Source organism: Gymnodraco acuticeps, unplaced genomic scaffold (genome assembly GCF_902827175.1).
Source record: "Gymnodraco acuticeps unplaced genomic scaffold, fGymAcu1.1, whole genome shotgun sequence".
Classification (NCBI taxonomy): Eukaryota; Metazoa; Chordata; class Actinopteri; order Perciformes; family Bathydraconidae; genus Gymnodraco; species Gymnodraco acuticeps.
The window spans coordinates 141,188-159,485 of record NW_022989747.1 but is presented as its reverse complement, the minus strand read 5'-3'; the positions used below and the strand labels follow the sequence as shown (position 1 = coordinate 159,485).

At 39.6% G+C, this 18,298-nt stretch overlaps 2 protein-coding genes across 2 annotated transcripts in view; both read right to left on the bottom strand.

Annotated features, from left to right (window-relative positions):
• The window catches only part of alcama (activated leukocyte cell adhesion molecule a), a gene marked incomplete in the record, with an annotated part of 106,693 nt that extends 95,220 nt beyond the window's left edge, over nucleotides 1-11,473 (bottom strand). The window contains 1 exon segment of the mRNA XM_034212961.1: nucleotides 11,348-11,473. Within this exon segment, the coding sequence (XP_034068852.1) occupies nucleotides 11,348-11,405 (58 nt within the window).
• A 1,930-nt stretch (nucleotides 11,474-13,403) lies between these two features.
• LOC117546755 (chromodomain-helicase-DNA-binding protein 8-like) lies at nucleotides 13,404-17,849 on the bottom strand. Its single transcript, XM_034217149.1, has 8 exons — nucleotides 17,540-17,849; nucleotides 16,773-16,842; nucleotides 16,577-16,691; nucleotides 16,292-16,390; nucleotides 15,741-15,841; nucleotides 15,384-15,539; nucleotides 15,092-15,246; nucleotides 13,404-13,685 (listed from the first exon to the last, which is right to left on the bottom strand). The coding sequence occupies exons 5-7, from the start codon at nucleotides 15,831-15,833 to the stop codon at nucleotides 15,145-15,147; spliced, it is 351 nt and encodes a 116-aa protein (XP_034073040.1). The 5' UTR covers nucleotides 15,834-15,841; nucleotides 16,292-16,390; nucleotides 16,577-16,691; nucleotides 16,773-16,842; nucleotides 17,540-17,849; the 3' UTR covers nucleotides 13,404-13,685; nucleotides 15,092-15,144.
• Between the last annotated feature and the right edge of the window lie 449 nt (nucleotides 17,850-18,298).

Sequence of the window (18,298 nt, the reverse complement as noted above, 5' to 3'; positions counted from 1 at the left end):
ACGGCGCGTAAAACACACGTGATGACGTCACCAACGAATCGACGACTGAATTAGTTGGCAACTAATTTGGTCATCGATTTTAATCGATTAAGTCGATTAGTTGTTGCACCCCTAAATCACAATCATTCTTGATCAGATCGCAGCAGGCCCCGCCCCGCTAGTTTGCAGACCATCAAAACACCGGTGAAAAATGAGCGAGGCACAGGAGGACAATACCGGCGAGAATGAAGATTTACTTCCAAAAAGAAAAGCAACATCTGCCATCTGGAACTATTTTGGATCCAAAAAGGTTCTTCTCTTCTTCATTCACAGATGAACCCCCTTATTTGAGGGTAAGCAACATGCATTAACATGACATGTTAGATCATGACTTAAGGTATGATGAGTCAACCAGTTAAGATCCAGACGTCCGTGACTAAAATCCTTCATCCGGTTAAAAAAAGATATATATCGTAATGTCAGTTTTTTTCAATATCGTGCAGCCCTAGAAGACAGTGTTCCATCACCTACATGAACTGTGTTGTTGTAAGTTCAGTTAACCCTGCTGATAGGTCATCATGGTCCTCTGTCACTAAGCATCACAGCCTGGTCAGGCTCTGTGAGCTTCACTGACAGCAGATAAAGGAGAGGTATCCTGATATAGGAACGTTATCAGTACCTCCTGCTGCTGCTGATGCTCATTGAAGATGTACATAAAAGGAAAGGAGAACACTTTCTAAGAAGTCCACGTTTTTGATGGAGATGTGTTTACCATCATCCTGCTCCATGAAGTGTTTAGCTGCAGTGAGAAATCTCTGAGGAGGAAACAGCAGGGCTGAAACACAATTGACTCTACTGTACACTTAACACCACGATCACATTTTACCACCAACATTTCTTCTGATTACTCACATTATCACTATATAAGCTGTCTCAGCTTTTAAAGATATAATTGCTAATTGACTTTGTTTCTTCCAAATAAAAAAAACCTTTCATTTAGCGACATCACACTTTCATTCACTGCTTTGAAATGAGATCACCAAGGGCTCATGGGAAATGGAATGTTTTTCTTTACCCATAAAGGAACCTTGAAAACCTTTAACCGCTTTCACATGACAGTAGCAACTTATGATGTTTCTGTGCGGTGTGAACCGCTTCTGAAGAGCAGATCAAACTGAAGCCCTCTGGCAGAAAGATTTAGGAGCGGCCTCAAACATGCTGGCCTTTCACAAATCGGCTACTGGGAGTGCTGCATGGAGGTAGTTGAAGGTAGATGCCCCCCTCTCTCCTCACACATCCGCCCCGCACCCCTCCCCTCCCTCCCCACCACTGACCCCCACAAAGGTATTTTCCCTCCAGAAAAACACGGGCCGTTTAACATGTTGAGGCACAGAGACACCTTTCCAAATCATCCTGCCCCCCCGGCTAAAGCAACTTAAAGTGCAACTACATACCAAACACATACTACTGTCTGGCTGCCCCCACTCTCAGCAATAATACCCCTTTTACATTTCTTATAGAAAATACCGTTTGTTTGAGGAGAGCTTCATCTATTTGCATATTTTTAAGCGTTTGGTCTGTTTTTTACAAAACATTTGAGTTACACAAGTAAAACCTGACTGGAGTATATAATAATCCATGCTAAAGATGTGAAGCCCTCAGAACTATGCTGTGAACATTTAAAATGTGAATAATGCTAAGATGGATCATTGCAGGGTTGAATTGTTCATATGGCAACATCAAACATTTGAGTGTGTAAGTAACTGGTAGTTAATAAATACCAAGCAGGTAGAATAATAATCTTTTAAAAAGGACGGGTGTTCAACAATGATCATTTGGACTCCTTAACTGCATTGCTGGGATCTAGGCCAAAAGCAAATCATGTAAAACACTTACATTTTATATAAACTTTATGTTAAAAGAGTTCAGTTTGGACTGTGAAACCGACAATAGTGGAATGAGAGACAGCTCCACAGAAACCTGGCCTCACTCCCGGGTTACTTCCTGTTAGATTTACTCTCTCCCCGTACTTGGGATCTCCAGGTTTCTGTTTCCAGGTCTCTATGATGGGGGGCTGACCGCCATGATGGGGTTCAGACCAAAAATTAAAATGTGGGGCTGTGTAATAGGGGTCTCTTTCAGGTACCGGTGAGTTATGAAAAGGAATTCTAGTTAGAATAAATGATCCATGAGCTGTATAAGATACAAAACACTGCCCAGTGGAATGAAACAGGATTTCACATCATAGTGGCAGTCTTTGTATCTTATGTGAAAATGCTACTAATCTCTTTAACCTCTTAAGCCCCACGGACCCGAGCTCGGGTCCGAAAATGCTATATATGTAGCAACAGTGCTATATCTGAAGTGTCATTCATGAAACTATTAATATTCCATACCCATCTGACCGGAGGAAACTTGGCTTACTGACGATCCGAAAAAGAAAAAAAAAAAATTCTAAAAAGAAGTCTCACAAGAAGCCTCTAAATGACCCCATGTCAAAAACGGGCAATTGCTATGTCTGCTCATAACTCACAAAAACGATCATTTATAATTCATCCTTTCCGCACAAACAACACATTTTCTGAAAGCTGAGATTCCACAGATTCCATGGGTGTACACCCCATCACTACAGGCACAACATTAACCGAGCTGGCAGCCACAACATAGCAAGTAAACAATATCAGTTTTCAAATCCATGACAATAATTAGGTCTTACCTTGGCTGTTTTGTGATCAAAAGTTGTGTTCAAAGGAATAAAAACGCTGCTCAGGGTTAATCCAATGTCTCTTGTCACTTTAAAATGATTACTGAGAATCAATCCTTTCATGCACGGCAGAAGAGTAGGTCCAACGATTAAGTCCGTGGCTTCAGCTGCGGGAGATGCATTTTACGCATAGCTCCCCCTCCGCAGGCATAACGTATTTACGTAATTTGAAACTGCTACTCGATTCGATTGGCTCTAACGATTCAAAAAAGGTGTCAATCACTCAAATCGACCAATGGGTTCCAGAGATAGGAGTTTGCGTAAGTATAAATAAAGGCAGTAGAGCTGGTTTACGCACGCCCCAGTCTTTGTACGCTTCATACTAGGCTATAGCATAGCATAGCATGTCCCGCGGCGACAGGAGAGCAGAGAACGGCAGATCGATCAGCGAAACAGCAGGATTTGTTTTCTTTGTCTTCATTGTAACAATGGCAGCCAGAAAGAAGACTTTTTTGTCCGTCGAGGAGGCATTGGACATCGTATTTCAGGACTCTCCGTCGGAAGATAGTGATCTCGTCACGCACGAAGGGGACAGTAATGACTCTGATTATGAACCTCCGTCACCGGAAAGGTAGGTAATCTCTCTGTTTGTATCTATTACTTATTTATTTGGTGTAAGAGTATTCATCTGTTTTTATCTTTTTGTTATTTATTTGGTGTAAGAGTGTATTCATCTATAGTAATTTCACACACGTGACAATAACACGACGGCATCCATCTTGTGATATAATGTTCTTTCACACACTCAACAACAAACAAAGAAGATGGATGCCGTTTCTTGTTCTTGTTGTTGAAAAATACAAGACATGTTTAACACGGTATTACATTTCATTTAGCTGACGCTTTTATCCAAAGTGACTTACAACTAAATATATATATATACACACGCATATATATATACATATATACACATATATATATATACATATATATATACATATATACACATATATATATATATATACATATATACACATATATATATATACATATATATATACATATATACACATATATATATATATATACATATACATATATATATATATACATATATATATATATATATATACATATACATATATATACATATATATATATATATACATATACATATATATATATATATACACATATATATATACATATATATACACATATATATATACATATATATATATATATACACATATATACATATACATATATATATACACATATATACATATACATATATATACATATATATATATACACATATATATACATATATATATATATATATATATACACATATATACATATACATATATATATATATACACATATACATATATATATATATATACACACATATATATATATATATGACAGACAGAATATTAATATTAAATATTGAACAGATTATATGAACCCCGTCTCACATAATTTACACGGTATACATTTTGAGTGATATAATGTTATTTCACACACTCAAAATTGATGTTCTGCTGTTGTTGTAGAGAAATTATTTCTGATTTGAGTTACATTTTTGAAAGTACAAGCCAGAGAATTAATCTATTTGTTTTTTCCACATTTGTTTTCACAGTGAGGAAGGCGATGAGGATATGGCTTCTGGATGCCCGAGTATTATGGGGAAGATGCCACCAAGGTCAGGAGGTACTGCAGGAGGTGCTCTGATGCTGGCAACTGAAGGGTGAAGACACCTGTGTACTGCAGGAAGTGTCAGGTCTCTCTGTGCTTCACTACCAAAAATAACTTTTACAGGGCATGGCATGACTTACTGGAGTAATACTGTAACATTAAGGGTTTGTATAAAGTTGTTTTTTTACCCAAAAAATGCTTGTTGTATAGTGTGTTGCTAATTTTTTTTAATAAATCTGCTCCAGTTGGAGTCAAATGTTTCCTAAGTTTCCTCATTTTTATTGTGCAAGTAACATGCATCTCATGCAAAGAGGGAACTTCCCACACACACCACACACACACTCCACACACACACACACACACACTTAATTTGTATTTATTTTTTTAACAATAATTTTTTTTTTTTTTATGGAATAAATACCTATAGTGATAATTAAATGTTGTACAATGATTTTTACAGTCTGGTACCTGAAAAAGGTTAAATGGCACTGATGGAACTAAATGTACCCAAATGTGCCCAAAGCTTAGTCCGCTTGGACTTTTTTTTGCTAAATCTCTTTAAAAAGGTAAATTCTCACTTGTTTTGCCTCAATCTTGATACAGGGTACTTATTATATGTTATACTTTGGATTCCTAAAGCTTTTAGGCTACTAACCCATCATTCAAGGGTGGTTTTCACTATAAGTAATGGGTTTTATTTGGGCGGAGACAAAAATGTACACTTTTTGACTATGTTCCATCTGGATTTACTCTGACACTGAAACATCTTTATTAGTGCTGTAGCGACGCGTCGACAACGTCGACTTCAAAATATCGTCGACGACATATTTCCGCGTCGACGCGTCGCTACACACACGTGGGTCACCCAAAGCAACAAGCAGTTCGCAATCGCACTTCAAACACAATGGAGACTGAAACGGCTACCACCTCCTCCTCACAGGATTGCGCACGAAGCCCCCAAACGAAAACATCTCGCCCTAGGTCTTCAAAAGCATGGGAATATTTTAAAGTTAGTCCAAAACGCAAAGATATTTATATATGTATATCTCACTGAGACTGCTGCATAGCCTAGCAGAAGCAGCAGCTAGCTGTGGTGGCTACCATTAGCAGCTAGCATTTGCTCTCCGATTTTTACATAAAATGGAATTATGGATTATAAATTCAATCATTTTTTTATACATAGACTTTAAAAACCTATGGATTAACCGAGTCAGCCGCGTTTTTTCTCATTTTATTGCCATTGAACACGTCTTTTGATCAGATTACGGTGGTGAGACGATCTCCCGAGAAGCTCTGTGAAGGTACGTGTTGTGATGACTGTATTTGCTTCCCCTGTCGCGAGTCCGGATCACTCAGTGATGATACTATATACCTACATAATCTGTGGAGTCTCAGCTTTAATCGGATATATTGTATGTGCAGCTACGATAAGTAATAAGGGTACTTTTATCTTGAGTTCTGTGCCAATGTCCGTTAGCATTTTTCGCTCAGGGGTCATTTAGATGCTTCTTATGAGACTTGTGTTTTGTTTTGGTAAACATGGTTTGTATCGTCAGTTAGCTGAGATTATTTCCGTTAATCTGGTATAACACATTAATAGGTTCTTAAATATTAAGATCCCCTGAGACACAGTATCGTGAAAAAAAAAAAATTTACATTACGTTTTTAATGAATTGAACAACAGAAAAATAATCGTTAGATTAGTCAACTAATCGATCAAATAATCGCCCGATTAATCGTTTTCAAAATAATCGTTTCCCCCCCAGCACTAATCTTTATTGATTCTGACACTTCTACATCCAACTCACAGATGTGACCTTGCTTTGATAAAATAAATTATTCATATAACCCTTTTAGAAGTTAAGTTAGTCCTTTGTTTTGGGCATGTCATTTTCGAGCCTGAAACCTGAAAAACAGGCTTGGGGCTTAAGAGGTTAACTGTTCTTAAAATGTCAGTGACCATAACCTTTCCAACCACAATTCATACTCTGCTGGATCCCCTCACATGTGGGCAGGTCTCACCCACCCCCAGTCAGCCTGGACAGCCCCCCCTCCCCCACCCCCCCTGGACTCTGAGCCTCAACTCTCTTTGAAAGCTTCCCTCTTTGATGTGAGGAATGCTGCAGATCAAGCTACAAACTGACTTCAGCTGCTTACTCTTGTGCTAGTATCTGTCATTATGTGGAGGCCAAATATGGATTTTATCATGGCTGAAATGTGACCCCCCCCAAAACAAAAACATAGATTGGGTCCCTCCTCCTGTGGAGCCACTGCTCCGGAGACAGGCCAGATAGCATCAAGTGATGGAGAAGGTGACCCTGGCGTCAAGTGTCAAGCACCCCATCACACACGAGAGAGAGAGAGAGAGAGAGAGAGAGAGAGAGAGAGAGAGAGAGAGAGAGAGAGAGAGAGAGAGAGAGAGAGAGAGAGAGAGAGAGAGAGACAGGCGCTGGACAATGAGCAGCTCTGTGCAGAGGGACACACTCTCAGATAAGAGCAGGGAGATATTTATTCTGATTTATCCTGTGAGTGACACCACACATGTGAGCGGTGCCAACAATGTGAAAGTGTTTGGGCTCAAACCGCAGCCCCTGTTTTCTCCCTAACAAAACATTCACCATCAGCATCAGAGATTATACAGTGCTAGGCTTTCTGTAATACTTCTGTATAACGAATATTCAGTTGCTTTCTAAATAGACTACTTTACTTATTAGATGTTATATTTTACCACATCAGAACAAAGAGTGCCTATCTTCATTCCAAATACAAGACAGAGAGGTTTAAAACCCCAGCCTCAATTACAAACATCTGATAGCAGTCAGGGCCGTATCCACCATTGAGGTCACGAGGTCCGGACCTCGGTAATATTTTCCGAGCTGTGTATAACTAAACTTGTGAAATAACGGCACAAAACGGGGTTCTTTGTAGTACTTCCATTTACTGACCATGGGGGCGCTGCATAACTACGTAGCCTCGGTTAAAGCAAACAGAAGAAGACGACATGTATCAACAAACCTCCGCAGCCCGGACTTGTACCGGAGCAGCGAAGGAGTGATGAGGTATCTAGAGATCTGAGTCCAGCGGGCTGCTTGTGTTTCTGTTCATCAGGACATTATATGACCAGCAGATCCTGTGTGAACGCTCTACGTTAGTCAGTGGACGTCCGACAACATGCACACTAACTTATATTGCAGCTATAGGCTATACTTTGGTTTAAATTGCGTGAATAAACTAGCTAGAGAGCTAAAGTTAATTACATTCATCCAATGTCAGAAGGATTACCTTTTAACAAACGTTGTAATGCTTTTCTTTCATTTCAATTTGAGTAAAACATTGAAGATATAACATTGTGGTTTTCTTTTTACACTGACTCAGATTTAATGAAAAGACTACGTCAGTCGAAGCTCAGCTTTGGTACGGAAGAGACAGGACAGGCAGAGAGAAAGAGAGAGAGAGAAAGTGATGGAAGTCAGGGAGGAACTGCAGGTACAGTGACTGTACTACAGTCACACAAAATAATATAGGCTTAAAGGAATGGTATGCTCATGACACTCATTTTTAAATAATTATCATCCGATAAAACAGACCAGTCTCTGCCAGTCTCTCTTTTTTTTTTTTTAATCCGATGACATTATCAGTGATTTTAAACTGATTAATTACCGAAATAACATCAACACTGTGGGCGGCGCCATTTTACCGGACGTGACGTAAACCATGCGTTTGGTTTCGAGGACACGTTGATGTTCATGTTATTTACTGTAGTTACTCTCTTCAAATATGCCTCATTGTATCGCGAAACATTGCCACAATTCTGATAGGAACAATCCACGGAATGCTCGGTTCCATCTGTTGCCAAAAGGTAAACGTAGGAAGTACGTTCGGAGGCAGTGGCTAGCGAAATGTGGCCGGCCCGAACCGAAAGATCCACAGGTGCATGTATGCAGCGAACATTTCAAGTTTCCGGACGACTACTCTGAGAGTATGATAAAACATAACATGGGATTTATTGAACAACCATTACTTAATGGAGATGCAGTACCATCGGTCTTTCTGGTGTCATCACCGACCAGGACACCAGTTCGGCCAGTTGAGAAATCGCCCTCTGCAAGTGTGAAGCGACGGAGGACCAGAAGTAGTGCTCGGAGTAAGAATAAGGTATGTTATGGCGCATTTCCATTGCAGCGGGTAGCCCCGTTTAAACGTCCTTTATCGTCCAGGCCAGGCCAGTTTTTGGTGGCCTTTCCATATAGCGTAGTACCGGCTAGTGGGTATTTCCCCCCAGTTTTTCCGTCCCCATAAAATCGTGGTTCTAGGGCCAGGGACAACGAGGCTGAGTATGCTAAACTAGAGAGGGAATCGCTAGCAAGGGTGGTACTACATGCATACATATCTAGTAATCAAAATCATTGTATCTACTAGGGCTGTGCGATTATGGCAAAAATCATAATCACGATTATTTGGGTCAATAATTGATATCACGATTATTTTGACGATTATTCATTGACCATTTATTGAACTTTAAAACAAATAATATTTTACCAATAAACAAGATCAACAAATATGTTGGAGCGCACTTCCAAAACCATACTAAACATATATTATTAATATGATAAATAAAAATAAATTAGACCAAAATAAATTAAATCAAATATGATGCAGTGCACTGTCACAACCTGAAAACTCCTTAACATATAGCCAACATGTTGGTAAAACATATTCAACATATTCCACTCAGTTAAACGTTGAAGGCTGGCCAACCGTCATGGTCCAAAAGTAACAGGAAATAAATGTTGAACTACAATTTAAGACCAAATAAAAATGTTGGCCACCATGGCAAATGCTGGTAGGGCTGCTCATGTCATCTCTTAAAGATTTTTTGCAAGAAACACCAGCCTGTTTACATGGTCTGGTTTCAGAGATGAGCGCAGGCCATGGATGTATAATAAGAACCGTGCAGGCAGGTGACGATATTGCCACCTGTACTGAAGACCCTCAGCCACACCCGACACATGGGGTGACGCCGGCCAATCACAAAGCTTTGATGCGTTCAAGTGCATTATTCTGGCACAGGAAGATTATGTTACAGGACATTAACGATAAAACTGAATATTGTTGTTCTATTTTTAGACACATCTCGTGATCGACTGGTTGGGCACCCCTGGGTTAGACCATAGGTCTGTTGTGGTCGCAAAGTAGTCAGCTGAAGCCACATCTCTCTCAACTTCCCCACTGCATTTGTCATATAGCGCAGGCAGCGCAGACCTGCTGAAATAATACCGAGACGGCATCGCGTAACGCTTGTCCAACGTGTTGACAAGTTGCTTAAAGCCCTGGTTGCTAACAGTGCTAACTGGGCACATATCTTTAGCGATGTGAAATGTAATGGCACCTGTAATATCTCTGTGTCTCTGCGAGCTCGTCGCGTAGGCCGTTGCTCTGTACAATGCGTCCTGAATCGATGACTGTGATGATGTGGTGGATGAAGTCAAGCGGGCATCTGCTTTTTGTTGTATTACTGCCCGGTCGTATTGCACTTTGTGGTTGTATTTCAGATGATTAAAGAGATTGGTTGTGTTAGCGTGTGGTGCCAACACAACCTGGTAACAAATCCTGCACTGTACTTTGTTTTGCTCCACGTCGGAAAGCCAAAGTACTTCCAAATAGTGGAAATAGTTTGACCCTTCTTTTTAACGAGTTGCTGCTCTTGTTCTGACATCTTCGCTTGCGCTGAACACTCACAACACATGTCACTCCCACGTGGCCGAGTGGGCTTTTAGGGAGGGGCGAAAGCGCACCCAGCTAAATAATCGTATTTTGTCAATTATGCTGTTTTCATAATCGTCGCAAGCCATAATCGTGATTAAAATACGATTAATTGCACAGCCCTAGTATCTACTAAGTAGTACTAAGTAGGCTCGAACCTGTATGGCTGAATTCCCCCTTCCAATCTATTCATATTGCTCAAAACTTTGCCATGTTTTCGTGTGTTTACAAAGTGAACGCATGGATGACGTCACGACCATCACGTGACTACTGAAAATGGGCAAAATGGCAGCGGCCTGACAGAATATACAGGTTTTGATAAAAAAGAGCTATAAAATCATTATTTACCGGGGAATATCGCTGATTTCTTCAGGGTATGGTTTAAACATAATGTTTCACTAAATACTGAAGTTTTGATTAATTATCTAATGAGTGGAGCATTCCTTTAATAACCCCATCTATCTATCTATAACTTAGTCTTCATTTACAATAGGCATACTTTTTAAACAACATACATCTATTGCAGTTATGATGTCATAATAACATACAATTGTATAAAACACAATTTGCTTACATTTTTCTTCTCTTTTGAGAAGCAAACAAAACAAATTTTTTTTAAAAAGCCGAACCCCCCCTAGAATGGTTTCGACCTCGGGTATTTAGGAAATCCTGGATACGGCCCTGATAGCAGTAACCACATTTCACCCTAGTGTTCGAACCTGCTCCATGACACCAAATGACCGTTTAGCAGGAGGGTTGGCGCACAGGGAATGATAAAGCCACCTGTATTATGTTCACCCACCTGTTAATTGCACGTTTATTTAGCATTAAGGCCGGCAGAGCTCTATGAATGCATTGCTACCCGTTCTGTTCGCCTAAACGTATTGTTATCTAATTTTAAATGGTAAGTGGCTGTATTAAGGGGAAATCCATGTTAACAAATGAGGACTTTCCCAAAGTTCCGGGAACCCGTCTCGGGCCTGAATGCGTTACACTGGAACAGTCCTCCCATCAGAGCCTTCTGGTGCCTTCTCTACTCTAACATGCTGTTACTATTCAGGCTCACCGGCAAGTTACAAGTCCAGCCACATCCGGAGAGTAGGCTACAGTATGCTGAATACCTCGGTGAAACCACAGCAGCATACCGTGTCCACACTGTTCTGAAGCCTATTCTACCACAGTATCAGCGAGCCTTACCGTGGAGCAGAGTTCCGGCGGTCACGGTGAGCAGCAGCAGCACAGCGGTGGAGTCCATTCTCTCGGCGGAGGGATAGTGGCGGGATGATGTGTGAGCTCCGCTCCGTGTCTCCTGTTTGGAAGAGGCGTGGAAAGCCCCAAACTAACCAGGGAGCCGGAGCGCAGGTGAACACACTGTGAGGGGAGGGGAGGGGACTTCCTGTATGGAATGCCATTTAAGCCAATATTAAATAAATAAATATATACATAAATAATTAAATAAATACATATATATATAAATATGCCTATGAAATAAATTATAAAATAAATAAATTATAAAATAAATATGTATACATGTACATTTAAATACACATTTATTTATTTCATGGGACTTTTATTTCATAATGACACATTTATTTATTTCAAGAGACTTGTATTTCATAATGACACATTTATTTATTTCAAGAGACTTGTATTTCATAATGACACATTTATTTATTTCAAGAGACTCGTATTTCATAATGACATATTTATTTATTTCAGATGACTTGTATTTCATAATGACGCGTTTCTTTATTTCAAGAGACTCGTATTTCATAATGGCTTATTTCATGTGACTTGTATTTCATGATGAGACATTTCCATTCCTTATATGCAAATGAACGGGGCATGGTTAGCTCACAGGTCCAGAGACCCAGACCAAAGCAACAGCACCACACTGACTACTCGAGAAGAGGAAGAAAATGGAGGAGAAGGACTATAAGGCAAACTACTAAATTCTCAGAGTCAGACATCGCATGTAATCTGATACTCTAAATTTCACCCGCCAGAAATGTTCGCTTCCTCTTCTTCGGTGAAAATTGTCTGTTGGCAAACCAGTTGACTTCTTCTTCTCTCGGTTTTTTGGCGGATTGCAAACAACTTTAAGGTGCATACCGCCACCTACTGTACATGAGTGTGAATCATCATATCATTCCATCTCTTAACTCATGGACATATCTATGATCTAATCCAAAAATAAATAAATTAGGGCTGTCAAACGATTACAATTTTTAATCAGATTAATCACAGCTTAAAAATTAATTAATCATGATTAATCACCATTCGAACTATGTCCAAAATATGTCATTTCTTTATGTATATTGTTGTGGGAATGGAAAGATAAATGAAAGAAGGCGGATATATCCATTTAACATGTTTATTGTAAAAAATGTCTGTGTGTCAAAATGAAAGAGAGCACCTATCAATCATCAAACCGTGGGGTCTTAATTCATTACGTATTGATTTCTATCTTACTTAGAAACTTCAGGAAAGTCGACGGGGGGCGCTAGTGGAGTGGAGTACTTCGTGACCACAGAGTGTGAACGTTGTGATCAGCTGTTTTAGCGCAGTTCTCCAGTGAAGGGAGGAGTCTCCCTCCGCAGCCGGTTGGCGTAATGTTGGCACAATTCCGTTGTACAGACAGACGTTAACAGCAGCCCTGTCTGTGCACACGGAGACCGACTCTGTCGTCCGGTGATCTAACCGCCTTCTGGAAAAGCTTCACAAATACGTCGGTACGCAAATGTGCTTTGTGACACAAGTGACGGTACGCATTTCAGATTACGCACATCACCTGCGTACCAGTTATGTGCACCCCTGTACTACAGCTAAAGTATTCTCCGTCGGGACTTCCTGCAACAACACCACGCCGTTATCTTGATTCTGATTGGCCAGAAGACATTATCAAAGATGTTCTATTGGGAAGACGATCACTACGTGACAAAAGTTTTCAAAACCGTTTCTGGTCTTCCGTATTTCCAGACAAGTGGCTGCTGAAATCAATCTTACTAACTGCTGTCTGTGCAATTCTCGGCGCGAGTTGGCGGACTTTATTTTGCTTAGTTTAACATCATTTTTCATGGTGGGGCTAAGCCATTTCCTGGTATGGGTGTAGCCTACTCCAGCCATACCCTGTCTTTATAAATATTTGTCTGCTGGCATACCAGCAGACCAGCATTTATCTATCACCAGCTTATGTTAGTATTAAATATACAATGTATTCTGGTAACTATCAAAATAAAGACATTGTATAGTGTTCATAACAGTATTTTTATTTAATAAATTATACTTAATACAATAATATTACAAAAAAAACCTACATCTAAATAAATATATCATCTAAAAAAGATGCATTTGATTTAAAAATAACAAATATAATTCAAAATGTAAACAGCAACAAAGAAATTATAAACATTTTTTTTATTTTTCTTGTTAATACCCATTATCTTCTCTGTGATGTATCTTCCGGTCTTTGCCAATCTGGCCAGCATTTCTTGGTCCTCCACGTCTTTCTTGTGCAGCCACTGCTTGAAGCAAACTGAAAATAAGAAACAACAATGTTTTAACAAATCTTATTCAATTATGTGATGATAGAACTGCAAACAGAATAGCTGTAACTTTAACAAAATAAATAACTCAGTTACCTCTAATCATTAACCCATGTTTGTATCATTGAGTTAACTCTGTGTGTTGCTGCTAGCATACATAATATATACCTGACGTGGAAACGTTACTCGTGGATGGGGCTACAGAGCTACTAGAAAGACAGTCGAACCCGGTGCTTTCCTCCGTCTGAATGTGGTGCACTTTTGCTAAATGTTTAGACAAATAGCTCGTGTTACCGCCCTTACATGCTAAATTCTTATTGCACTATTGGCAACGAGCATTTTCCACCTCAAGACCAAGCCCCCAGGAAGTGTGCCGGACTCTGAGGAAAATATTCGTTGTGTCCAAACGGCGGTACTACAATTTCCTTATCAGTCTGTGACGTCGACCGGCCCAGAAATACTTTTCCCCATTGACTAACATTGGGAAAGAGACGTCTGTAACTCGGTGGATACTTTTTTTGAAACTAAATAAACTACCCAGTATGAACTATTGTATAGCCCTAGAATCATTAAGTTCTTAAAGTTGTAAAATGCACTAAAAGCCGAATCTAGATTTATTCTCTCTCTCCATTCTTTCTAGTGAGCCGAGAGTGTGTGCTCGGGGGGCGGGGCTTAAGGGGCGCATGCTCTGTGAGCGCACAAACGGGTTATTCTGCTCTGACAGCCAGGCATGACGGGTAATCTGTGACGTTTCGCTCTCTCAAAAGTTGGGCCATTTTGACTTCATGCGCCAATGAGCAGCTCTCATAGGAAAGAACGAGGCCCCTCCTCCGATGCTGTATCCAGTTCTTATTAAACATCCATGCTCAAGACGGGTAACATAACTACCCTCGGGGCGCTTAGTTCTCTCCGCCATGTGTGTGTGTGTGTGTGTGTGTGTGTGTGTGTGTGTGTGTGTGTGTGTGTGTGTGTGTGTGTATGTGTGTTGCATGCATGTAGCAGGTTCTGTGTGTAAACTGCCCCACCCCCTCGCACACCGACAGGGGAGAGAGATCTCGTCTGGATTGGAAAGATCGAAAATAAATCATAGACGCACTTTGTAGTCTTATTGCATATTAGAAACGGAGTTGCAGTAAGACTGCGATATAATGTTTATGTAGATATAATACATATGACATCTATTTTTTAAATGTCTCCCGTAACGATAAAAAGATTGATAACGTTGGACGTTAACGGTACCACGGTCTTTAATAATTTAGCCCCGGGGCCCCGTTAATACTGGGGCTCGGTACCCATCCCTAGTTTTAATTATTACATCATCAATATTACATTTCAAATAACCAAGTACTTGGTTACCAACACAAAGCGCAAGTGGCTAGTGCTGCTAAGAACATACCTGGTGATGGTGTTGATGGTGGCTCTTCGCTGCAGGATCTGGTCGATGTCCTCCTAGCAGAAGCGATTGCCTTCGTCGTTCTCGTCCATGATGGCGGCGTAGGCTCCTTTCCTCAGCAGGTCCTCGATCTCCTTCTTGGAGAACTGCTGGACCGGCTAAAGGCGACGCAGAGAGACATTTACACAAGTGGATTTAGAAAACTCTTTTTGAAAATAAACTAAGCGTACTGCAACAGCGACTGACCCAAAAATTACTTGGCATCTAGAAAAATGACAGATTTTCTTTTTCTCACCCCGTTGTTGTTGCCACTCATGCTCTGCAGGACGGGACGGTCCAGCCCGAGCTTCAGACTAGCTTTATCCAGCATTTCCCTCTCATAGTTTCTAGTGATCAGACGGTACACCTTCACCGCCTTAGGCTGGCCAAAACGATGACACCGAGCTTGAGCCTGAAATACAAAATTAAAAGAGGGGTCAAAAGAGCATCATGTGCAGCTGCTGTTCAACGTTTTTAAGCATTAAATGGGAAAATATACACTTAAAGAACCGAGGGAATAAACGGAAAGACTGTTGTTGTTGTTGTAGCCCTATTGAACTATCTTTAGGACGGACAGAGCAGATATATATATATATATATATATATATTGTACCTGCAGGTCATTTTGAGGGTTCCAGTCAGAGTGGAATATCACACAGGTATCTGCAGCAGTGCTCTTGATCAGGTGTTTGATGTGGGCTGGCATGATCCTTTCTGCAGCGATGAATAAAGAAAACAAAGAAGACATTATTAATAATAGTAACAACAATAATATTAGTATAACAAAAATAAAGAACAAAACAATAAAAAAACTAATTATTATAGGAATGTTAAAATACAAATAAATGATAAACATTCTGAGAGGCCGACTACAAAAGGTAGACTCAATGGCTCTTGATGGCATCAATGAGCAGTCCTAAAACATGCTGCTGTATCAAAAGAAATATGTCCAGATTTCTTCTATTTAGTGTTGGATGATTTGTTGTATTGATTGCTGATGGATGTTAAGATATGTTTTACAATTATAACAAAAAGATTATTGTAATTGGAATCAAAAAGTTTACAAATCGTAGTTTTAATAAAATGACTAGCAATATAGGATTTATTCAACAGCGGTAAAGCATTAAGTTATTAAATTAACGTACACTGAACTGTAAAACTTACCACTATTTAGGAAAGGACCTGATCAGAAGGATTGACTAGTAAGACAGCAAAGAGGTGGAGGAGGTCTCTGTCATGTACAACCATTGGTAGATATTACACCTGAAAGAAAGATAAGGAAATAAGACAACACAGGAGGACAAACATCTTCTTAAGTAAAAGACCAAATCATGTCAAGCTTTAACCTGAGGCTGTTTTTCAGTCTTTCAAATGCACAGTTGGAAATTACATTCCAAAAGCTAAATTCAAACTCAACACCATAAATAACTGGGTACCAAAGTGCTTTACCTGATAGGACACGTTCCACACGGAGCAGCAACCATCCAGCTGGGCCGTATGCTGCATATCATCTCCTCCCTCTCCACTGTTTCCAGTAGATCTCTACTGCCTATGTCCAATAAAACTGAAATGCCCCAAAACAATCATATTTAAAAAGTTAAAAACAATAACTTGCTTTTGGCATTCAAATGTATTATAATCTCACCTGTTTCCTGGATGTCAGGAAGGCGTTCCCTTCAAGTCCGCAACCAGTCATAGGAGTTCAAATGCAAAGCCTGAACGATGACAAGAGCGAGAGACTTACATGTTACAAGATAAGTAATACCAGAGCAGTGTTTAGGACATGCAGAGAACAGATCAAATCCCCTGACAGGCTCACACACTTTGGTGATGTCCTCATCTGATAATGATGTTTCATTTTTAGCAGCAAAGTAACATTACTCAAGGTATATGTTGGACCCAACTCATGTACAGTATGTTTTGCATCTCCTCAACAATGGTCTGTATAGTTGAGTAGAAACAAACTGTCCCTACAGTTTCAGGTAGATTAACAAAGAAAAGTTTGCAATGAAGCACAAAACCCCTCTTTGTATTAAGCTAGCTGACACAAAAAGTACAGCTTAACATGCTAACCTGGTGGAGTTAGCTAACGTTAGCTAACTTCATGTCCAACACAAAACCTCTAACGTGCATTACATTGACGATTTTAAACACAACTTAACTCTCTCAACTTGTAAAATAACGTTAATTTAACATACCCTTAAATAACTACATCACGTTTTTCAGGGGCAACACAAACTGCAGAAAACGTTAGCTGCTAACTGTTGTTAGCTAAGACAGCTAGCTCGTAATGATAGCCTCCTAGCAAACGTAAGGTTACGTTAACATTAACTTAACGTTGTAAGAAAGCAAAACGAACCTTCGAGACCTATTTTACTCTCAGACTGGGTGTATTTGTGTAGCGTTGCTTACCTCCAGAAGGACTTTTAGCTGTTTCCCAGTAGATACTAGAGAGAGCTGTCAGAGCGGTTGCTCTCAGAAGAGCAGCATTGGGCGGACCAGAGAAGACCAGAGAAGACCAGATAAGAACCAGCTAAGTCCTGGAGCCCACCGACGTCTTCCATGTTGTTATTTTCATTTAGTAGTTTGCCTTATAGTCCTTCTCCTCCATTTTCTTCCTCTTCTCGAGTAGTCAGTGTGGTGCTGTTGCTTTGGTCTGGGTCTCTGGACCTGTGAGCTAACCACGCCCCGTTCATTTGCATATAAGGAATGGAAATGTCTCATCATGAAATACAAGTCACATGAAATAAGCCATTATGAAATACGAGTCTCTTGAAATAAAGAAACGCGTCATTATGAAATACAAGTCATCTGAAATAAATAAATATGTTATTATGAAATACGAGTCTCTTTAAATAAATAAATGTGTCATTATGAAATACAAGTCTCTTGAAATAAATAAATGTGTCATTATGAAATACAAGTCTCTTGAAATAAATAAATGTGTCATTATGAAATAAAAGCCCCATGAAATAAATAAATGTGTATTTAAATGTACATGTATACATATTTAATGCCTAATTTATTTATTTTATTATTTATTTCATAGGCATATTTATATATATATGTATTTATTTAATTATTTATGTATATATTTATTTATTTAATATTGGCTTAAATGGCATTCCATATCTTTGGGGCGTGTGCGTGTACTATGTCGCCTTTATGTGT

Excerpts from the sequence above, each read along its gene's own strand:
- LOC117546755 (XM_034217149.1), bottom strand. The coding sequence starts at position 15,833 with ATGCCAGCCCACATCAAACACCTGATCAAGAGCACTGCTGCAGATACC. Across the intron at positions 15,540-15,740 it reads ACCCTCAAAATGACCTGCAG|GCTCAAGCTCGGTGTCATCG; the intron begins GTACAATATATA and ends TTTGTATTTCAG. Across the intron at positions 15,247-15,383 it reads TGAGTGGCAACAACAACGGG|CCGGTCCAGCAGTTCTCCAA; the intron begins GTGAGAAAAAGA and ends CGTCGCCTTTAG.